The sequence below is a fragment of the Dreissena polymorpha genome, chromosome 9 (genome assembly GCF_020536995.1).
Source record: "Dreissena polymorpha isolate Duluth1 chromosome 9, UMN_Dpol_1.0, whole genome shotgun sequence".
NCBI lineage: Eukaryota > Metazoa > Mollusca > Bivalvia > Myida > Dreissenidae > Dreissena > Dreissena polymorpha.
In genome coordinates, this window is record NC_068363.1 from 59,298,924 (window position 1) to 59,318,954 (window position 20,031).

The window sequence follows — 20,031 nt, forward strand, 5'->3', positions numbered from 1 at the left end:
CATTACAGTCTTGTTTTGAATCAGTTGGCAAATACGTTGTCATAAGGGTAAACAAAAAAGAAAAGAAAACTCAAATTTTACCTATTTATTGTAAAAGATTTCAACATGCATGTATAACAGAAGAACAATGCCAAAATTGTAAATATCAATTCACTCAAACAAGAACAAATGTCTCTTTCTTAATAAGTAGAATATCATATTCACCAAATATTATTTGTCGATTTAATGAAATTTACACAAAAATGAAATGTACACATTTGAATCACTGTTCTGACATTTATTTATTAAATTTAATTCTTAACCTTTACTTCCAAAAACACTGAAATGTTCCTGATAGAATGCTGGAGGCCGTTTCACAAACGATCGTACGACAATTTAAACTTACGAGAGAAATTTGTACTCGTAATATGTAGACGCACTAGCTCGCCATGCTTGTCAAATATATACGGCGCTTATGATGCCAATGTAATTAATTACATACTTCAAATGTATACTCATATGATATGGACTTACGCAATTATGCACCTTCGAAAAATAAATAGACGCCAAAACACCCGCGAAAAAGAACCACGTGACGAAATAGGACGCTAAACGCAAATACCATGCGACTACGACTTTTATTATGTAAGAACGCCCGCAATTCCTTTGAAGCCGGGGCCTTGTGATTGCTATTACGTAAGAATTGACCTCTAACTGAAGTAAGCAAACGAAACGCAGCACCTAATTGACCCATTCCTTCTATGTGCGAAGGAAGATTGAATTTTACTAATGTATGGTTTGCCTATTATAACACACATTATAATGCGGTAAATATGCGACTAACAAGTAAAAAACACTTTAATCTAACTTTTGTTTTGAATTAAGTTATTTAGAAACCAAAATTCCAAACCTTATTTCAAAACAGCAAGACTACATTTTTTAAAGAATATTCTTGTTATATTTAAATGTTTTTCAATATTCAGTTTCAGCGATAATGAAACATTTGTTGTATGTTGTCTATCGTATCCCTGTAATAATTGTTGAACTCGTGGTCAACGTATTATTAATTGAGACCTGTGAATATAAACAAGCGTAACCTTATACTATTGCGTTATTCTCACCCAGACTCCCCTTTGTTTATCGCGAGCCTCAGATTTATGAATGAGCTGCGCGAAAATACTACGTAACGCAGACGCAGCAGAAAGTGGACTATTTTAATCATTCATAAACAATCTCCGCCGCGACACGTACAATACGACCATTGTTTATTGATTCTTTTCTATAAAACACCGTTCGAAACTATTGCATTTAACACGATATTAATATAATGTTTCCATTTGTGAATAAACATAATTGGAGAACTCAAAACTCTTGCATAAATTATACAACTCTTTCTTGCGCGGATACGCGTAGTAAGCGGGTATTGGGCTCCAAGTAGCTAGGCCGTACCGATCTGAATTTTACACTAAGCACTTAAGACAGTCGCTAAAGCGACCATCTAAAAATGTTGTCAGACGCTATATTTACTCTGAAATCTAGTCCGAAGAACGATTGAATACTGTCTATTGCTATTCACAATCATCCAGGTGCTTGCTAAAAAACTTTCAACGGAATGAAAGCGACGCCGCGGTACAAACATTTCCAAAGAGAAAATACCGAAAATGTATGTGGCAAATAGGTCAGCATTTATTCTATTGCACATAATAAATAAATAGGTAAGTCGATTTTATTTAATTGCATGTATTAAACAGGTCTGTTTTCTATCTTTTACGTCGGTTAATTATTATTGTATTGTATGCATCAAATAGCTTAGTTACAGCTGCATTGCGTGTTTTAAAACCATGTGACAAATACGCTAAATAAATTAATTAATAAGTGGTAACTTGGTGAAAGTTAGAAAAATTTGCTAGGTACTTTGTTAAAAAATAACTAGCCATGTAGTCAGACATTATGTCAACAAATAATTGAAGAACACATTGACAAAATCATGGCTGTTACATAAACATTTATAAGTTTAATACACGATCGTGCGAAATATTTATTCAATACACGTGGATGAGAGAGGGATATTTACGTTATTCTCGTGCACAAGCTGTATAATGTAAGGACTGTTCAATCAAATACTTTATAAATAATACATGTTTTACTAAGCCATTCTTGCCATTTATTTACTTCGCTGCGCCAATCAAAACATCACATTGGTATTACACGAAATAATTCAAATGATGTTTAACTTGCATATTTCTGTATCGGGTTCGAATTAACGTGACACACATCAAGTAGCAGTGTTATCATATTAAACAATTATTTATTGTGTGGATAATAAAGGTTGAACATTAAACATAGGTTGGGAGACTAGTCAGACTACCGTTACACTTAATTTGTAGTATAAAGGGGGTTTATAAAATAATGCTACGGATATTCTTACATAATATAAAACCAGATTTACATGTTTTGTTACATTCGCGTCTTACTAACCTAGGGGTAAGGCGGTTCGGCTTCGCAGCGTGAGGTCGATTGTTCGAGCCTCACACGGGGCCCTATTTTGACATAATCGGTTTTCAACGCACCAGCTTCGATATCGGAACATTTACAAGCGAACGCGAGACTTGCTTCAGGCAGCGTCGGAAGAACAACGAATTCATGATCTACCGGTACTTCGTGTTTCCGAAGCTGCCCGAAGCCAATCTCGCGTTCGCTCGTAAATGTTCGGATATCGTTTATTTATTAATTTTATGTTTCGAAATATTGCACGAAATATTCGTTGATTTTGAGTGTTTATGAGCTTTTAAGCTGACTCATAATTGTAGAAAAGGGCGCTCCCATTATTGTAAAATTAATACAAGTTTTAAATTCAAATTACACGTACACTTATCATCATCATACTATTTGTTCAAAGTTTATATAAATTCATAATTACGTACCACTGAATAAAAGCCACTTAATGCTCGGGGCCGATCAAATCTGTACGCAGAGCCCTATTAGGAAGATTTATTGTTGGGTATTAAATTAATATATGGTCAGAGCAGATACAATTGAACATATCTGTGGTCTAGTGTAACGTACCAGCGCCATAAATCGGGGGTCGCAGCTTCAATCAACATTTCAATCTGACCTACTTAATCTTTCGCATGAGACGTTACACGGTTAAACGGGTACTAAATGGCACAGGGTTATATTTGAAACGGACGTATCCTGTATCTCGCACTATCCCACGTAACGTAACTAACAAGTATTCTGAGGATGGTGGCCATAGGGGAAAGCCCCCCCCCCCCCCAAAAAAAAAAAACAACAAACAACAACAACAAACAAACAAAAATCAAACAACAACAACAAAAAAAAAACAGCAACAACACACAGACGATTTATATGCATAAATCACACGGAGTATTTTAGAAACCGTCGATACATTACAAGTTATATTCATAAATAGTCCATCTCAAGGAGTATTTCGTATTCCGTAAACAGTCGATAAATTACAATTGAACACACATTTTCATTGTCTTATATTTTGATAACTTTCAAAACTGGGAACTGCACAGCAAGAACGAAAATTAAAATTGATTGTAAAACATAAGCTAATTGTTAACATAATAATGTTTGTATTTTAACATTTGGTTATTCTAAGACGGGATCCCAGTACAATATTTTGATGGTTAGTCATATATATTATTAACCAGGTTTTCCGAAGGAAAAAACTGGTTATTAGATTGGCGAATGCGGGCGGGCTGGCTGGCTGGCGGGCTGGCGGGCTGGCGGGCTGGCTGGCTGGCGGGCTGGCGGGCTGGCGGAATAAGCTTGTCCGGGCCATAACTATGTTGTTCATTGTCAGATTTTAAAATCATTTGGCACATTTGTTCACCATCATTGGACGGTGTGTCGCGCGAAATAATTACGTCGATATCTCCAAGGTCAAGGTCACACTTTGAGTTCAAAGGTCAAAAATGGCCATAAATGAGCTTGTCCTGGCCATAACTATGTCATTCATTGTGAGATTTTAAAATCATTTGGCACATTTGTTCACCATCATGGGACGGTGTGTCCCACGAAAGAATCACGTCAATATCTCCAATGTCAAGGTCGCCACGACTAAAAATAGATTTAAAAAAAAAAAAAAACTTACAAAGGGGGTTAATTTTTTTTGGTCATTTCAAAAGTTCAGTTTTAGTTTTCTCCCTTTATCAGATTTTTTTTTCACAATGAAAACCTGGTTTTGTGACAATTTTGTCCCTTGTTGTGTATTTATTGGGATCCCAGTCCAAATATTTTCACATTCATCTCAAATTAGTCGGCGTCTGTTTCGGAAGGACCCACATGTGGACACACAGTTTATTTACTAATACTAAAATGGATACATTTAAACTCTATTTTGTTCTGGGATTGTGTACAACGCTTTCCATGCCGTTAGGTGAAAATGCAAAAGGTTAGTGTCATCTTTTTAGTAGGTTTTTTTGCAAAAGCGTATTTTGTTTTGAGGTTCTTGGGCTATAATAACACTAAATTAATAAACCATGTATAGTCAAATTGTATCTTCTTCACTAATCTGTATGCATAGCGTAAATCTCGTTAATTTGTAAAGGTAGGCATGGGCCTATATGAATATTTTTTATGATATTACCTTTCAAATAAAAAAATAAACCTACAATAATTATTTGGAAATATTTTTATGATATTGACTGTTAATATGGTTATTCCGAGTGTCAAACAATTATGTGCCATTCGGTAACACCGGATATTTTACGTTGTCCCCAGTGAAGGTCATTCTGTTCTATCTCTTGGTTCCCAGTTAAATCTCATGGATGTATAAATATCAATAAGGAGCATGGCTATCCATGACAACCATTGCCTAACTATTTTTAATGATTAAACCGTATTCCTAGCGATTTTAATCCATTCATAAACAACATTTATTTTCCGGGACTTTGCTTTTTTCTAATTATGTCATATAAATCAGTTTAAATTGGAATTTATAGTATTATCAAATAGGTCAATTTATTATTATTTGGTATATATCAAGAAGGTCAGTTAATAATTATAGTCTATGCATCTTTAATGTACCTTAATTTTTAATATTGAACGATTTTACAAATATATAATATGCAAATGAAAAGAGTCCTTTTTTTGTAATGCGTTTTTCTCTAGATCTGCGGCTTTTACAATAATTAATGTGAATATGCGTTCGCCCAAAACTGTACTCGCACGTATGCTAAAATTTTTAATATTTGTATAATTTTAAGTTATGTGATATTTTGTTTTGTTTTGTTTAATACGCGCTTTATTTTCATATGTGTATGCTGTAAATTGTTATTTTGCTATGTTTAAAACTGGCAGTAATTGTATTATTTCGTTTATGTGTTTGAATTATTTATATATATTTTTGTATACCTATTGTATAGGTTAAATTATGTTTAATTATGTCATTACTTGCTTTAATTATGTGTTTATAATATATTTATTTATGCATATATAATTTATGTTAAACATTGTGTATTCTTTGTTGGTAATAAAATGCAAAACTCAGTGGTCTTTACAGTCATTTCAATAATTGCGATAAACACGTACGCAATGTCTTTAAAATTAATAGCATGCGATGTATTTATGTTTAAAACTCTGTATAACGTACATTAAGATTCAACTGTGTCTATCTATATTCCCACAGCTTTAACACCAACCCGTTCTTATTATAAGTGTTAGTCACTGAATGGAGTAGTATTATATAATCAATATATATATATATATATATATATATATATATATATATATATATATATATATATATATATATATATATATACCGACACCGGTTCCAAATCAAAATTTCGAGCTTTGTTATCTATCATTCACAAGCAAGTAGCAAATTTTCTCAGTTTGATTTGAAAAGCGTTATAATGCATAATTTTTCAAGACGACTCTACTATTAACTTATTTTAAGACTGTGTAACTAGGATACAGTTTATGCCCCCGGCACGCTTATTGACAATTGTTATTAATCAGCAAACTGTTAATGCACGTTTTTCTAAAAGGATAATGGGTATTTATAAAACACAACATAATTCAAATTCTGCACTAGCTTTTATTGATCAAGATGTAGAACATTGTGTACATGACATGAAGCTAAATTACAACAAAGAAATATCACCGTTCACCGACAAGCATATAACAAATGTCGGAAATGACTTTCAGAAATGAAGAAGTATTATATTTAAATGTATAATATTAAATTTAGAATTTGAATTCCCAATTTAAAGGACCAACACAATTTGTAAAGAAACAGTACAGACAATCAACAAGATGGAGAATATTTGCGTATACATGTAATTGTTTATAAACGTATACGTTTTTCGGATGTTTTTTTTACATATATTTATGTGATACAAAGACAGTCGGTTAACTGATTAACCGCTCGAATATCAAAATAGTTTAACCGGTTACAGATTTGCTTAGGTTTGCCATCCCTAAAAATTATATTGAAATATAAAAGTTTATTAATTGCGAATTTGATTGAATGAAGCAAAAATAAGCTGGACCCTAAAAAAACCTACCTAGCCATTATTCTCATGGTACCGGTCCTCCTTGTCGAATCGTACGAGTTCAGTAGAAAACACATCATTAAGTGCTCGAAAGTTAATGTTTTCCTTTTTAAGAAGTTTCATTTAATTTTTCCGTTAATTTAAAACCATTACGACGATCATTATCATGATTTCCGGTTAACAGTCGATGTACATTTCTAGGTCAGCTTTACTCCAGACGAATGTAATGATTATTTAAATCACAATATACATAATTGTACCTCTTTGATAAGTTTTTATAAGTATTTTTAACAAATCTGTTATAACTCGCTTATCTGTGCCTTTCTGTGGAAATATTTAAATTATTTAAATAACACGATGAAAAAAAAGGTATTTCCATTTATAAACTATTTATAGCACAAGCACACGCGTATAGTATTGACTCTTTTTAACCAATCAGAAGGTTCATTTGATATAACGAACATTGTACATGATACAGATTACTACGGGGAGCTAAATCTATCAAGTAATTTGTCAGAAAATTTCCAAGTTAAATGCAGTTTAGTTTTCATGTGCAGGATTACACATTTAAATAAACATTGACATCTATAACATGTGTTAAAAATCTGTTCTCTAACTGTATTCATTAAGAGGGCCGATGCTAGATCTACGGATACACATGCTACTTAGTCTTTCGCATGAGACGTTACACTGACACTGAAATACCCAGGGTTTTATTTGAAGCGGATGTCTGTCGTATCTCGCACTATGGCCATTCACACAATTCAAAAGTATTCTAAGGGCGATGGCCACATGGGAAATTACGCGCGCGCGCACACACACATGCACAGACGACTTATATGCATAAATCTCAAGGAGTCTTTCGGGAACAGTCTTCATATAATGATTAATATACATAAAGCTCACGGAGTTTTCTGGAAACAGTCTATATTACATACCGTTTATACATATACACAATGTATACACCAAGAGCGGACCGTTATTCGCATCTGGCGGAAGATATGATCATATCGGCTTATATCTAAAAAGAATAGGATCGCGCGATTTAAAATGAACGAAATTGCGTCCATTGCTTTGGTCAAAGGTGAAAAAAGCAAGCCACAAATCAACGAAAACAATCGAAAACGACCAGAATTAAACGTACCACACACTTGAAATAATGTAGACGTCGATTACAACCGAAGCTGTAGATAAGATCGATGACGCTATTTGAACTTGAACACGAATCATCAAATACAATAAGATAAACGTCTCGCTTACCTCAATAACAACTTTGATGCAACGCTTATAACAATTAAAATACAACGATATCCATTTGCATTTTTAGCTCACCTGAGCACAACGTGCTCATGGTAAGCTTTTGTGATCGCCTTTTGTCCGTCGTCCGTCGTGGGTTGTGCGTCGTGCGGCGTACACATTTGACTTGTTAACTCTCTAGAGGCCACATTTATTGTCTGATCTTCATGAAACTTGGTCAGAAGATTCATCCCAATAATATCTTGGACGAGTTCGAAAATGATGCCGGTTGGTAGAAAAACATGGCCGCCAGAGGGCGGGGCATTTTTCCTCAGATTGCTATAGTAAAACTTTGTTAACACTCTAGAGGCCACATTTATTTTCCGATCTTCATGAAACTCGCTTAGAAGATTTGTCCCAAGGATATCTTGGATGAGTTAAAAAATGGTAACCTTTGCTTGAAAAACATGGCTGCCAAGGGGCGGGGCATTTTTCCTTATATGGCTTTTTATGACTATAGTAAAATCTTGTTAACACTCTAGAGACCACATTTATTGTCCAATCTTCATGAAACTTGGTCAGAAGATTCATCCCAATAATATCTTGGACGAGTTAGAAAATGATGCCTGTCGGTTGAAAAACATGGCTGCCAGGGGGCGGGACATTTTTCCTTATATTGCTTTAATAAAATCTTGTTAACACTCTAAAGGCCACATTTATTGTTCAATCTTCATGGAATTTGGTCAGAAAGTTTGTCTTATTGATATCTTGGATGAGTTTGAAAATGGTAACGTTTGCTTGAAAAACATGGCTGCCAAGGGGCGGGGCATTTTTCCTTATATGGCTATATATGGCTATTGTCAAATCTTGTTAAGACTCTAGAGGCCACATTTATAGTCCGATCTTCATGAAACTCGTACAGAAGATTCATCCCAATAATATCTTGGACGAGTTAAAAAATGATGCCGGTTGGTTGAAAAACATGGCCGCTAATGGGCGGGGCATTTTTTCTTATATGGCTTTGGTAAAACCTTGATTTTATCCCATTATGAAATTTAAACAAAGGTCAGATTATCAGTAAGCGTTGTCTTCATTTTAACTTCTTTTTATTGCAGACTTTGGTGAGCAAATCAAACCAATTGCAGAATCAACAACGATACATCAAACCATGACCCCAGAGATCATCCATGAACATACATATCCAACAAACATGACCGCAACACCAAAATCCACTCAGGAAGATACATGGAAAGACGTGCCATACATCGTTCTCGCAATTTTATTAAGTGTGGCATGTACGTTTGTTGGTCTTCAAGTATACCCACAAATTGAAAAATGGTTGAACAGACAGCATTCAAACAGGGCAAGTATTTAAGCATATGACATAGTATAATGAAAGCTAGACATGCTGAAATACCTTTATATTTGCTTGGTGTTTATACTTTATATGGACTGACAAGAATCTTCTCCATTTGTTATGCATTCATTTAACACTCTAGAGGTCACATTTATTTTCCGATCATCATGAAACTTGGTCAGAAAATTTGTCCTAATGATATCTTGGATGAGTTGGAAAATGGTTTTGGTTGCTTTAAAAACATGGCCACCAGGGGGCGGGGCTTTTTTCCTTATATGGCTGTATATTGCTATAGTAAAACCTTGTTAACACTCTAGAGGCCACATTTATTGTCCAATCTTCATAAAATTTAATCAGAAGATTGGTCTCAATGATATCTTGGATGAGTTTGAAAATAATTATGTTTGCTTGAAAAACATGGCTTCCAAGGGGCGGAGCATTTTTCCTGATATGCTATAGTAAAATCGTGTTAACACTCTAGAGGCCACATTTACTGTCCGATCTTCATGAAACTTGGTCAGAAGATTCATCCCGAAAATATCGTGGAAGAGTTCAAAAATGAGGCCGGTTGCTAGAAAAACATGGCTGCCAGGGGGCGGGGCATTTTTCCTTATATGGCTATAGTAAAACCTTGTTAACACTCTTTAGAGGCAACATTTATTTTCCAATCTTCATGAAACTTGGTCAGAAGATTTGTCCCAATAATATCTTGTTATCTCAGGTGAGCGACTTTGGGCCTTTCAGGCCCTCTCGTTCTTTTTTCTGTCCATTAATTTCATTCAAATAAATCCCCACTATGTTTCGGAAATTTTTTGTAATATTATTTTGTCATTCATATGATGGGATTCCAATGCAAAATTGTCCTTGTTTGTCATGTATGTATCTGCATTTGTTACAATCCCAATTAAAATCTTTTCTTTGCTAGTATTTATATTGTTTTAGGAGCCCAGATCAAGGATTTTCATTGTTAGTAATATATTTATGCACTTGTATTATCTGAGTCGCGTGAAACATGCAAAACCCGCTATTGAATCCCACGCGCATATTTTCCGTCGTTGCCGTGCCAAGAAGCCATGCATCCGTTCATCGTTGTCCTCTTGTATAATACAGAGCAATCAATGATATCTCACTATGCGTTTGAACGCGTGTAATCGTTTGCAACTACTTGTTTGTTTACATTTCATTCAGCACATTCATTTTTTTCAGGCACAGCCTTAGAGCCCACAACCTACTGCATCAACATACTTGAAAATGACGCTGGGACGACGCTTGATACCTTAGTTAAGCTATGCAAACATACCCCAGTGGGAAGCATTTTTACCCTGTATTCCGTCAGTGGATCTGAAACAAAATTCTTTGTTAATTTCACGAAGACAAACGAGACAAGTTGTGATAGATTCTTTGGTCTACCTTTAACGTCGGAGTTAATCACACCAATCTCATCTGAATTAGTGAAGAAAAATGTTTTGGAATGTGTGCCGTATTTAGATGATCCGTCAATGTCTAATATATTTAAACGAGTCATAATGTACATTGTTTCTAAAAAGACAAAGGTCCAACTGGACAATATGAATTTTTACGCATATGTTCTAATAACTGATGACTCAACAAACCCAGACCAATGGACTTACGCAGCCACCGACAAGGAACATGTAATACAAGTGAAAGAAATTGACAAACTACTGAAGCAATTACAATGGGGTAAAATCTTTGCTTGTTTAAAATGTTGGTTTTATAAGAGCAAAATCTAACGTTCGTAAAATAATTGGATAACATTTTCTCTGAAACGACAATACGTAAACTGTATTCTAAAATACTATAGTAATGTTTGTCTAGAAAATACGGATATTATTTTACTGGAAACCCTAATGTAACTTTCAGCTATTGAAGACGTAAATTTCGTACGCTTTAACTTGTCAATTTAACACTAAGATGTGCTTTAAACGATTATTTAATTACATTCAGATGCAAATATTTATTTACACACACATTGTATTCATAGAAATTGCACCATATGGTAACAACATGTTCACAAGTTGTCCCAACTTTCAAGAGTACAATGGCCGTCGAAATATAAGGCACTAATGCAGCTGATTAGATACCAGTTGCATTGTCTTTAAAATATTCTAAAAAGAGACACACATTTCTGCCGTCATATATATGATATTTTCTATTGAACGCTAAGTCGTTATTTAAACACCTTTCGTTTCAGACACCAGATTTGGAAAATGTCCCGTTGATGAGTTTTTCACCGACAATTTAGGAACTTGCCAAGCGTGTTCCAACGCATTGGATGCATTACCAGATGAATGTCATTGTGAGTTATGATCATGGTGATTGTGTTGTTGACTATTTTCTTAAAACTTTATCATTCATAACAGATTTTATCCCATTATGAAATTTAAACAAAGGTCAGATTATCAGTAAGCGTTGTCTTCATTTTAACTTCTTTTTATTGCAGACTTTGGTGAGCAAATCAAACCAATTGCAGAATCAACAACGATACATCAAACCATGACCCCAGAGATCATCCATGAACATACATATCCAACAAACATGACCGCAACACCAAAATCCACTCAGGAAGATACATGGAAAGACGTGCCATACATCGTTCTCGCAATTTTATTAAGTGTGGCATGTACGTTTGTTGGTCTTCAAGTATACCCACAAATTGAAAAATGGTTGAACAGACAGCATTCAAACAGGGCAAGTATTTAAGCATATGACATAGTATAATGAAAGCTAGACATGCTGAAATACCTTTATATTTGCTTGGTGTTTATACTTTATATGGACTGACAAGAATCTTCTCCATTTGTTATGCATTCATTTAAATTGATACAACTGTGGAAACGACACTCTCAAAAAGAACTGAATCACTGTTTTCACTTATCTCATGTTCACATAATCATGCAATCTTTACCCGTGTACAACTGCACGAATACGACGGCGACGTTAATATGAAACACTCATATTCATGAAGGAAAGAAAATAAGTAATTATTTGTGTAAAGATAAAGTAAGTTTCCCGAATATATAACATTAAACTCTTCAACATGCTTCTTAAACAGGATATATTATCTTTACATATTTATGAATGATGTTGAGAGACAAGGATCTGATGGAAATGGTGTTCAAGAAGTAGGTACGTAGATTAATTTATTATCATTCGGTAAGCCTGGCAGGCGGTTTGTCCGCATATAGTATTAAAAGTCTTCGGAACAAACCACTTCCACATGTCTTAAGAGATTAAATTAATACTTCAAATATTTTAACATTATTTAATGAAGATTTGACCCACGTGTTATTTAATGATATGTCCTTGTACTTTGTATTGGACATATTCGCCATATAGGGGGTTTGTGGAGCTAATTTCATCATAAAGTGTAGATATGACCCTCATATTCCTTAATTCCATGTCGTTATCCTTTGTCACGGGTGAGGCTGACATATGAAATGGTTTGTGGAGCTAATAACTTTTCACAAGCGGTTAAATAATTATTTTAAAGGTGTCATCACGATGACATGTACATATGCAAAACACAATTTTTAAGCTTAGTGGCCCGCTTATTATCCCCCGCCATAGGCGGAGGGATATTGTTTTGGCGTTGTCCGTCCGTCCTTCCGACTTTCCGTCCGTCCGTCCGGAGCCATATCTTAGAAGTGCTTTGGTGGATTTCATTGAAACTTGGTATGAGTATATATATGGATAAGAGGATGATGCACGCCAAATGGCATTGCACACCATCTGTTAATAATGGAGTTATGGCCCTTTGTATCTTGAAAAAATGCTTTTTGAGTGTCAAATATAATACTTTTGTGTCCAGAAGCATATTGGCGGGGGATATCAATTCAACGAATTTGCTTGTATTCCTTACTTATGTGTCATTGTACTACGATATGGGAATTTCTACGACTTTTACCAATTGGTGCGAGATGACAAGGTACGTTTGTGCCAAAGCTCATGTATTTATTTTGTTCAAAGTCCGAAATTTATGTCATGATAATTTTGCGTACCAATTCTTAACGCAGGCCAAATGAACGGCGAAGGAGGGAATCAAGAGTCATTGGCATTTATTCCTCTTGGGTCGGGTACTGACAGCGTGCACAACTCAAATCCTGATGGCAAGTGTTACTTATTTATATATTTGCGTTTCATCTACTAGGGCAGGGAAACCAAACGGTTCAATATTTTGAAAAATCCAAACAAATACACTGGATATGCTTCAGACGTTTTTAATATAAGCACGTGCTTGTATTTGTAGCTTGCACAATGTGTATGCTTGATACGATATTTGAGAGTACACCGTATAATTATTATATTTTATGTTCGAAGAAATAGCTTTGTTTTCATAAACATATGTACATATGCAAAACAAATTTTAATGCGTAGTAACCCGTTTACATTCCTTACGTACCTACACGACTTACAGGGGAAGTGTGAGTTTCGTTTTGGTTTTCAGAGAAAACCTAAGGGATTTTCATAGCCAGCTCGTCGTCCGCCGTCCGGCGTCTGCCGTCTGCGTCGTGCTAAAACCTTGACATTTGTCTCTAAAATCAAAGTTCTTCTACATTCAACATTGAAACTTCATATGTAGATGAACCTTGATGAGTTCTACACGCCACACCCATTTTGGGTCACTAGGCCAAAGGTCAAGGTCACTGTGAACTCTAAAAAAATTAAAAAAAAATCTGAAAATCTTTCAATTGTTCAAAACTGCACCAGCAGCCGAGCGTTTGCACCCGTTATGCGGTGCTCTAGTTTGCTAACGTATGGGCCTTGTTTTTTCTAAAAAAGCTTCGGTGGGGCTTCAAATCACAGTAGGGGGCATTGTGTTTCACAAACGCAGCTCTGGTTTCTAATGATATCTGGGCTTAGTTCTAAAATGGTTCCAGTTTGGTGAAATCCATGGCCGCCACGTATATGGCTAAAATTAAACCTTGTTTACATTTATTGGCCAGTTGCATTGTTCAATAATCATGAAATTTGGACAGAATATTTTCACTATGAAATTTTGGCTGAGTTCGAAAGTGGGTCATGTGAGGTCAGAAACAAGGTCACTATGACAGATTTACAAAAATAAGGTTGTCACTCTATGAAAAACACATATAAGTCAAAACTTCCGGATACTTGGTCAGAACCTTTGTTCTTTTGATGTCTCAGGGAAGACCAATAACGGTTTAAGTTCATTAAAATATGGCTGCCAGAGGGCGGGTCTGTTTTCCTTACATGGCTGTAGTGAAACCTTGTTTACACTCTAGAAGTCACATGTGTTGTCCAATCTGCATACTTCGTGGTTATATATTTTAATTATATCTGGGACAAATGTTAAAATGTTTACGGTCTATTGGAAAACATATCTACCATGGGTTGGGGCAATTATCCTTATAAGGCTTTAGTGAAACATTTTTAACACTATAGAAATTACATTTGTTGTTCAATCTGCGTTGCACTCGGTCAGAATATTTTTCCGTATGATATCACGGCCGAGCTTTAAGTTGGGTCATGTGAGGTAAAATAAAAAATAGCACTAGTTCAACTTGGTCAAATTTAGAAAATGATTGTTAGCACTGTTTAAATGATATCGTAAGTCAATCTTTCTGATACTTCGTCAGGAAATTTGTTCTATTGATATCTTGGTTCTAATTATGTTTCAGTTCGTTAAATAACATGGCGACACAGAAGTTCAAGCCAGTTTCCCTAATTTGGTTATTATTAAACCTTGTTAAATTTCAAAATATTATCAAAAGTTTCTTGTGTATATAATTTTATGGTCCATAAAGTACTTTATTTCTTCTGAACTCCTTCTTCGCAAAACTAATTACATTCCTTCAGGTCTTAGTGTAGCGCCTTAATGCCCATGGCCCTCTTGTAGTATTAAATATGCTTTATACATCAACATGTACATAATAATCATTCATAAAACGATTGCCGTCATATCCGCCATAACCTTTGAAGGATTTATAGTGTTAAGGATTGATTTGTTTACATTTTATTTCATCATAAGAAAAGAGAAACAATTGTAGTATATACTTTGTTAAGTGTTCTTGCGTAACAGTGTGTTGCCGTATTTTACATTTTATATATAGTTTAAAAAACGTTTATCTAAATGGAACAGTTGAGGAGGGAAATCCTCTTCTACCACGGACAGAACTGGCAGGCGACAGGAATGAGCCTGATAGACGAGACAGTGGTCGTTCATCCTGGTCCAACCTCACAGGTAATTAATAATTCTTCTAGTATTTGTAAGGATCGTGCTTATTAATATCGATGTACTTTTTGATATTGTTTACACCTTACACGGTTAGGTTTTAATTGTCTTTAATATGTTTATACTCATTATGTTTGTGTATTTTTTTCTGTGATACCCTTTTTGACTTTTCACCCAATTAAGCACATTACAAAAATGCCCTAATGACCTTATTATGTTTCTCAAAGGTGAATGCTATACTTGATGTAAATTTGTTAAGATTGCATCGACTTCGTTAACTGCACCAGTGTATTGTTAAGCTATTAAAACTTCCAAAGATTTCGTAATAATCGTCATGGTTGTTGCCTCGAACCCGTTATATATTTTACAAAGATAACATGTCATCTAACTTGTTACTTAGATTCCCATGTTTGATGATTTAAATAATGTTAATTTGTTTTTGCAACAAAATAACCTATAAAGTAAACTTCTGTTATACTTTAACACTTTACATTTGCCATTGTTAAATTACCGAAACTCTCTGGTTTACTTCTTATACTGTTTAGCTCCTTCAATGGAAAAATCAACCTAAATAATTAAGCACTTGGTGCCTTGGTCGGAACATAAACATTAATAACGATAGAATATAAAGGGCTGTCAAGAAAGGAAGTAGAAGATTTGACCAATTGAAACGTATTGCGAACTTGGACACTTCATGTGTTGTTTTAATTAAATGTTTATGCAATATTGGCCGATGTATGTTGCATACGATTTAAGATGTTCTTTTTGTCAGTGAAAAAAGCAAACAACAGATGTTGTATTGGGAAATATTTCGTCCGTGTTATGCTTATTTGTTCTCATGTCAAGTTGCTTTTTTATTTCATAAAATATAGATATTAATGCATACAGTGTCGGAGCCATAATTTATTTTCCAGAGAGCCCCCGCAGCAACAGATCACATAGTGGATCAAGTATTGTTCAAGGGTCTGATAGTGGGAATGAGAACGACGTGCATGCTGTTCCTGTCTACATAGACCCTAATGCGGTCGTCGATGAAAATACTACGGTGAAAAACGCGGAGATTGTAGCCAGTAAGAATGCACTGTATTGTGATTGAACATTCATTTTTACTCCCCACAAAAAAGTTTGACATGGGTATATTAAATAGCTCTCAATCGGTCTGTTTCAAATGACTTCTACATTTCCAAAGCCATTGATTTGAAACTTTAAATATGTCATCACCATGAAGTCAACTGCTGCACAAACCTTTTGTATGCCCAGTGACTCACATGTTCCTGAGGGTATTCAGAGTTATATGCCTACTTTTGGGCAGACATATTTAAATTGTTCATGTTTGTGGAACAAACTACATCCACATTTCTTGTGCAAATGCATTTAAACTGCATTGTCATCACCAAGAAAATTTGCATGACACAATTTTCACTCGCATTCGTCAATTTATTCCTGGGTTATGTGCCCTTGATCTGTTCCAGCGACAAAAGTGCGGTGCATTTCGTTTGCGGCTCAGTTGCAGTTGCTAAATTGTATTATATTAAGGAAAAGCCTTCACAAGAACTACCAATAACAAGAATGTGTTAAACTATCACTAAATAAAAATATTTTTCAGCTGTTTTGGCAATGAGTCCTGAGATGGTTTCCATTCATCCGAGACCGGTTGTGCCAGGTAATTTTGCTTTTAATAATGATAAAAATTTGAACTTTTTGACAAGTTTTTGCCGCTCAATAATTATTAGAAATTTAAATGTGTTATTGATGTCTACTTTTATTTCCCACAGTCTATACTAGGGGACATATTATTTTTGCCCAGTCTGTTGGTTTGCGTCAAACATAAACATTGGCAATAACTTTTGCAATATTGAAGATAGTAACCTAATATTTGGCATGCATGTGTATCTCATGGAGCTGCACATTTTGAGTGGTGATAGGTCAAGGTCATCCTTCAAGGTCAAAGGTCAAATATATGGGGAGGTTAGTTTGACATACCATGTGCGTTGCTGGTGTTGAAAATACTTGAAAATACATAAAAAGAAACAAAACATTACTGATGATATTTATTATTACGTGTGTTATATAATTGTTATTTAATGTTTTTAAATTAATCATTGCCATCATGTTATCCACACATTATAATTTTACAACTAGGGGATACAATCTTACTATTTGTCGTTATTTTTAAGCGTTATCGTGACGGCATGTAATGCGAACCCTGTGGGATATCATGAACATATCAGTCTAATGATGTTTTCTAAACAACACAATATATTTGAAGTCTTCTATCTTTTCAGGGGCCATTTGAGATGACAAATTCTTAAAGATAAAAGAAGCGATGTAGTCTTCACATGAAGACAACGGCAGATTACAGAAATTTCTTTCCTTTTGGGTCAGTTCTTTCTCTAAATAACGATTAATTGAGTAATCTATGTATGCAATTTGATGTATTATCATGCATACTAATTGATAACCTGATATGATAATGGCTGGTAGATGTCATTTTGAAAACATATAGAAAAAAATATGTATTCATAAAAATTATAAAAATATCATAAAACATCCATGAAAAAATACACAAAAATATTTTTTTGCATGTGTTCAGGTATTCCACCTGAAAAATATTTTCTTAGTATTAATTTCTAAAGATCTCGACAAAGTAAGACATTCTATTTTGGTAAGTCAAATAAATTGCTTCCTACTTACTATTTTCTTTTCTCATTCAAGCAATGTAAGCATAAAAGCTTTTTGTATTTTCTATATGTAAGGTTGCTAAAATAACAGGTGGAATTCCTGGATATCATCGCATTTCAATGTTAACATGTACGACTGGTGTGTAGAAGAGAATTTGTAAGTTTGTGTATCTATTAGAAAAATCAGGGCTTTTTCTGGTTATTTTGAGAGCACAATATTTTTTAGAGGACCAATCCATTCAAACATTACTGAAAGCTTTGCTTGCATCCAAATTTTGATACAAACTTAAAATTTAATCTAAACATATATTTTTTTACCAATTGCTGAATAATTTCAGGTATTGAATATTGTGTTTTATCTTGAAATCTTAAATTAAAAAAAGGTCTATTGAAAGCATTGCATGGTTACCATATCTTGACAACATAATGGGGTCATCACCATGATTAGCATTTTGAGTTTCAAATAAATGCCTTTGATGAAAGTTGCATAGAAATATTCTTTTGAGTTATAACCCCAAAGGTCAGATATGTTGCCAGATCTGACAATTGAATGAGCGCATCTACACTCTAAGAAGTTTTATAATTATCCTCTTTATTCAATAAGTACTGAATACAACGAGCAATAACGCCAATAACATGTCTTTCAAAGTGTAGTTCCTGTTGTCTGCAACTATATATCAACCTATTAAGTTTCAAGTTGATATCAATCATAATATAACAGTTTTTCTCAGAATAGAAATACAATACGCAAAGTAAACAAAGGGTACTAGCACTCTAGCTCAAAATGTATGAGATACATGGTAATGGTTCTTGTTCTATGCACACGCTCGCTGTGAGATTTATATGAATTTGAAGTTTCATGATAATCTGTACATTGTTTAACTGTTTTGCTCTGGACGATCGAAAGGGGACGCTGCTTACAAAAAAGGTACCTTTATGCCGCTTAATCAGGTTGCACAATAACTTCTTTGTAAGATGTTATTTCAACTGGGGGAGATAACAATCGAAATCCATAAAGGAAAGGTATTTGTCTTGTTTAAACCATTTGATAATGAACAGTTTTTCAAAGTTCCAAATGGATACATTTGATATCTTTGTGAGAAATAGACTGCAAATAGAAAGATAAGATAAGATAGATAGATAAGAAGTCAACTTTTTCTTCGAAAAGTTGATCTTTTCGAAAATCCATTCTAGTGAATTTCCTTCCATGACTAGACTCAAAAGCAGGACATAAACAATGTGCATTGTTACATAATTCATATTATAATGACATATTTAATCTTATTGTTGTTATACTTAAAAGGCGTTAACTATATTGATGTCATCGGATTTTTAAATATAAATATTTATTAATACATGAATGTTTATGACATTTTGATTCTTGGTGCGGAGTTTTAATCTTTACAGTGCAATATTTTTTATTATACATTTTAAAACCTTACATAAGGATAAGGTTCCGATTTCACAATGTCTAGAAAAAAGCTCTGATTTGTTTAAGCATCAAGCAAAAGTGTTCCTCTGGCTGCCATTTTTAATGTTTAGTTAATAGTTTATATATATATTCAGTATCAATTGTATTTTATACTAAGTATACCTGTCATATCATTTAGAACTGTGTATATCAACAAGCAGTATTCATTTAAACAGCCAGTATTAATTGCAAGTGTGTGATTAAAGATTCGATAAAGTATTTATCAATGTATATTGAAAAGTATTGTATGAAAGCTTATAGATATATGGAAAACATGATGCACAAAATATACCTGATTGTGAATATAGGATTAGTAGGATGCAGGAAATAATAGAATATATGGTTATTTTAACAAAATCTCTGTTGTCGTTGTCTAACATAGGCTTATCATGTATAATTGTAATTTAAATGCTTGCATGATCTAAAAATGGCAGCCATGTAAATTTACATTACAAATAGACTCCCGTCTTAAATTTAGTTAAATTGCAGTTTTTACAATATCTTTGTATCATATTTTGTTTCCAAATTGCTAATTTAATAACATTAAAAAACATTAACATCAG

General features: G+C 34.1%; 2 protein-coding genes across 2 annotated transcripts; both read left to right on the forward strand.

Moving 5' to 3' along the window:
- The first annotated feature begins 4,224 nt into the window (after nucleotides 1–4,224).
- Nucleotides 4,225–11,823, forward strand: LOC127846080 (uncharacterized). The gene is made up of 4 exons (XM_052377258.1): nucleotides 4,225–4,402; nucleotides 10,309–10,803; nucleotides 11,315–11,419; nucleotides 11,564–11,823. Exons 1-4 carry the CDS (start codon nucleotides 4,294–4,296, stop codon nucleotides 11,821–11,823), a joined length of 969 nt encoding a protein of 322 aa, XP_052233218.1. The 5' UTR covers nucleotides 4,225–4,293.
- Nucleotides 11,824–12,197: 374 nt separating this feature from the next.
- On the forward strand, nucleotides 12,198–19,612 carry LOC127846081 (uncharacterized). Its single transcript, XM_052377259.1, has 5 exons — nucleotides 12,198–12,249; nucleotides 15,224–15,325; nucleotides 16,231–16,386; nucleotides 16,923–16,979; nucleotides 17,602–19,612. The coding sequence occupies exons 1-5, from the start codon at nucleotides 12,198–12,200 to the stop codon at nucleotides 17,610–17,612; spliced, it is 378 nt and encodes a 125-aa protein (XP_052233219.1). The 3' UTR covers nucleotides 17,613–19,612.
- The last annotated feature ends 419 nt before the right edge of the window (nucleotides 19,613–20,031 follow it).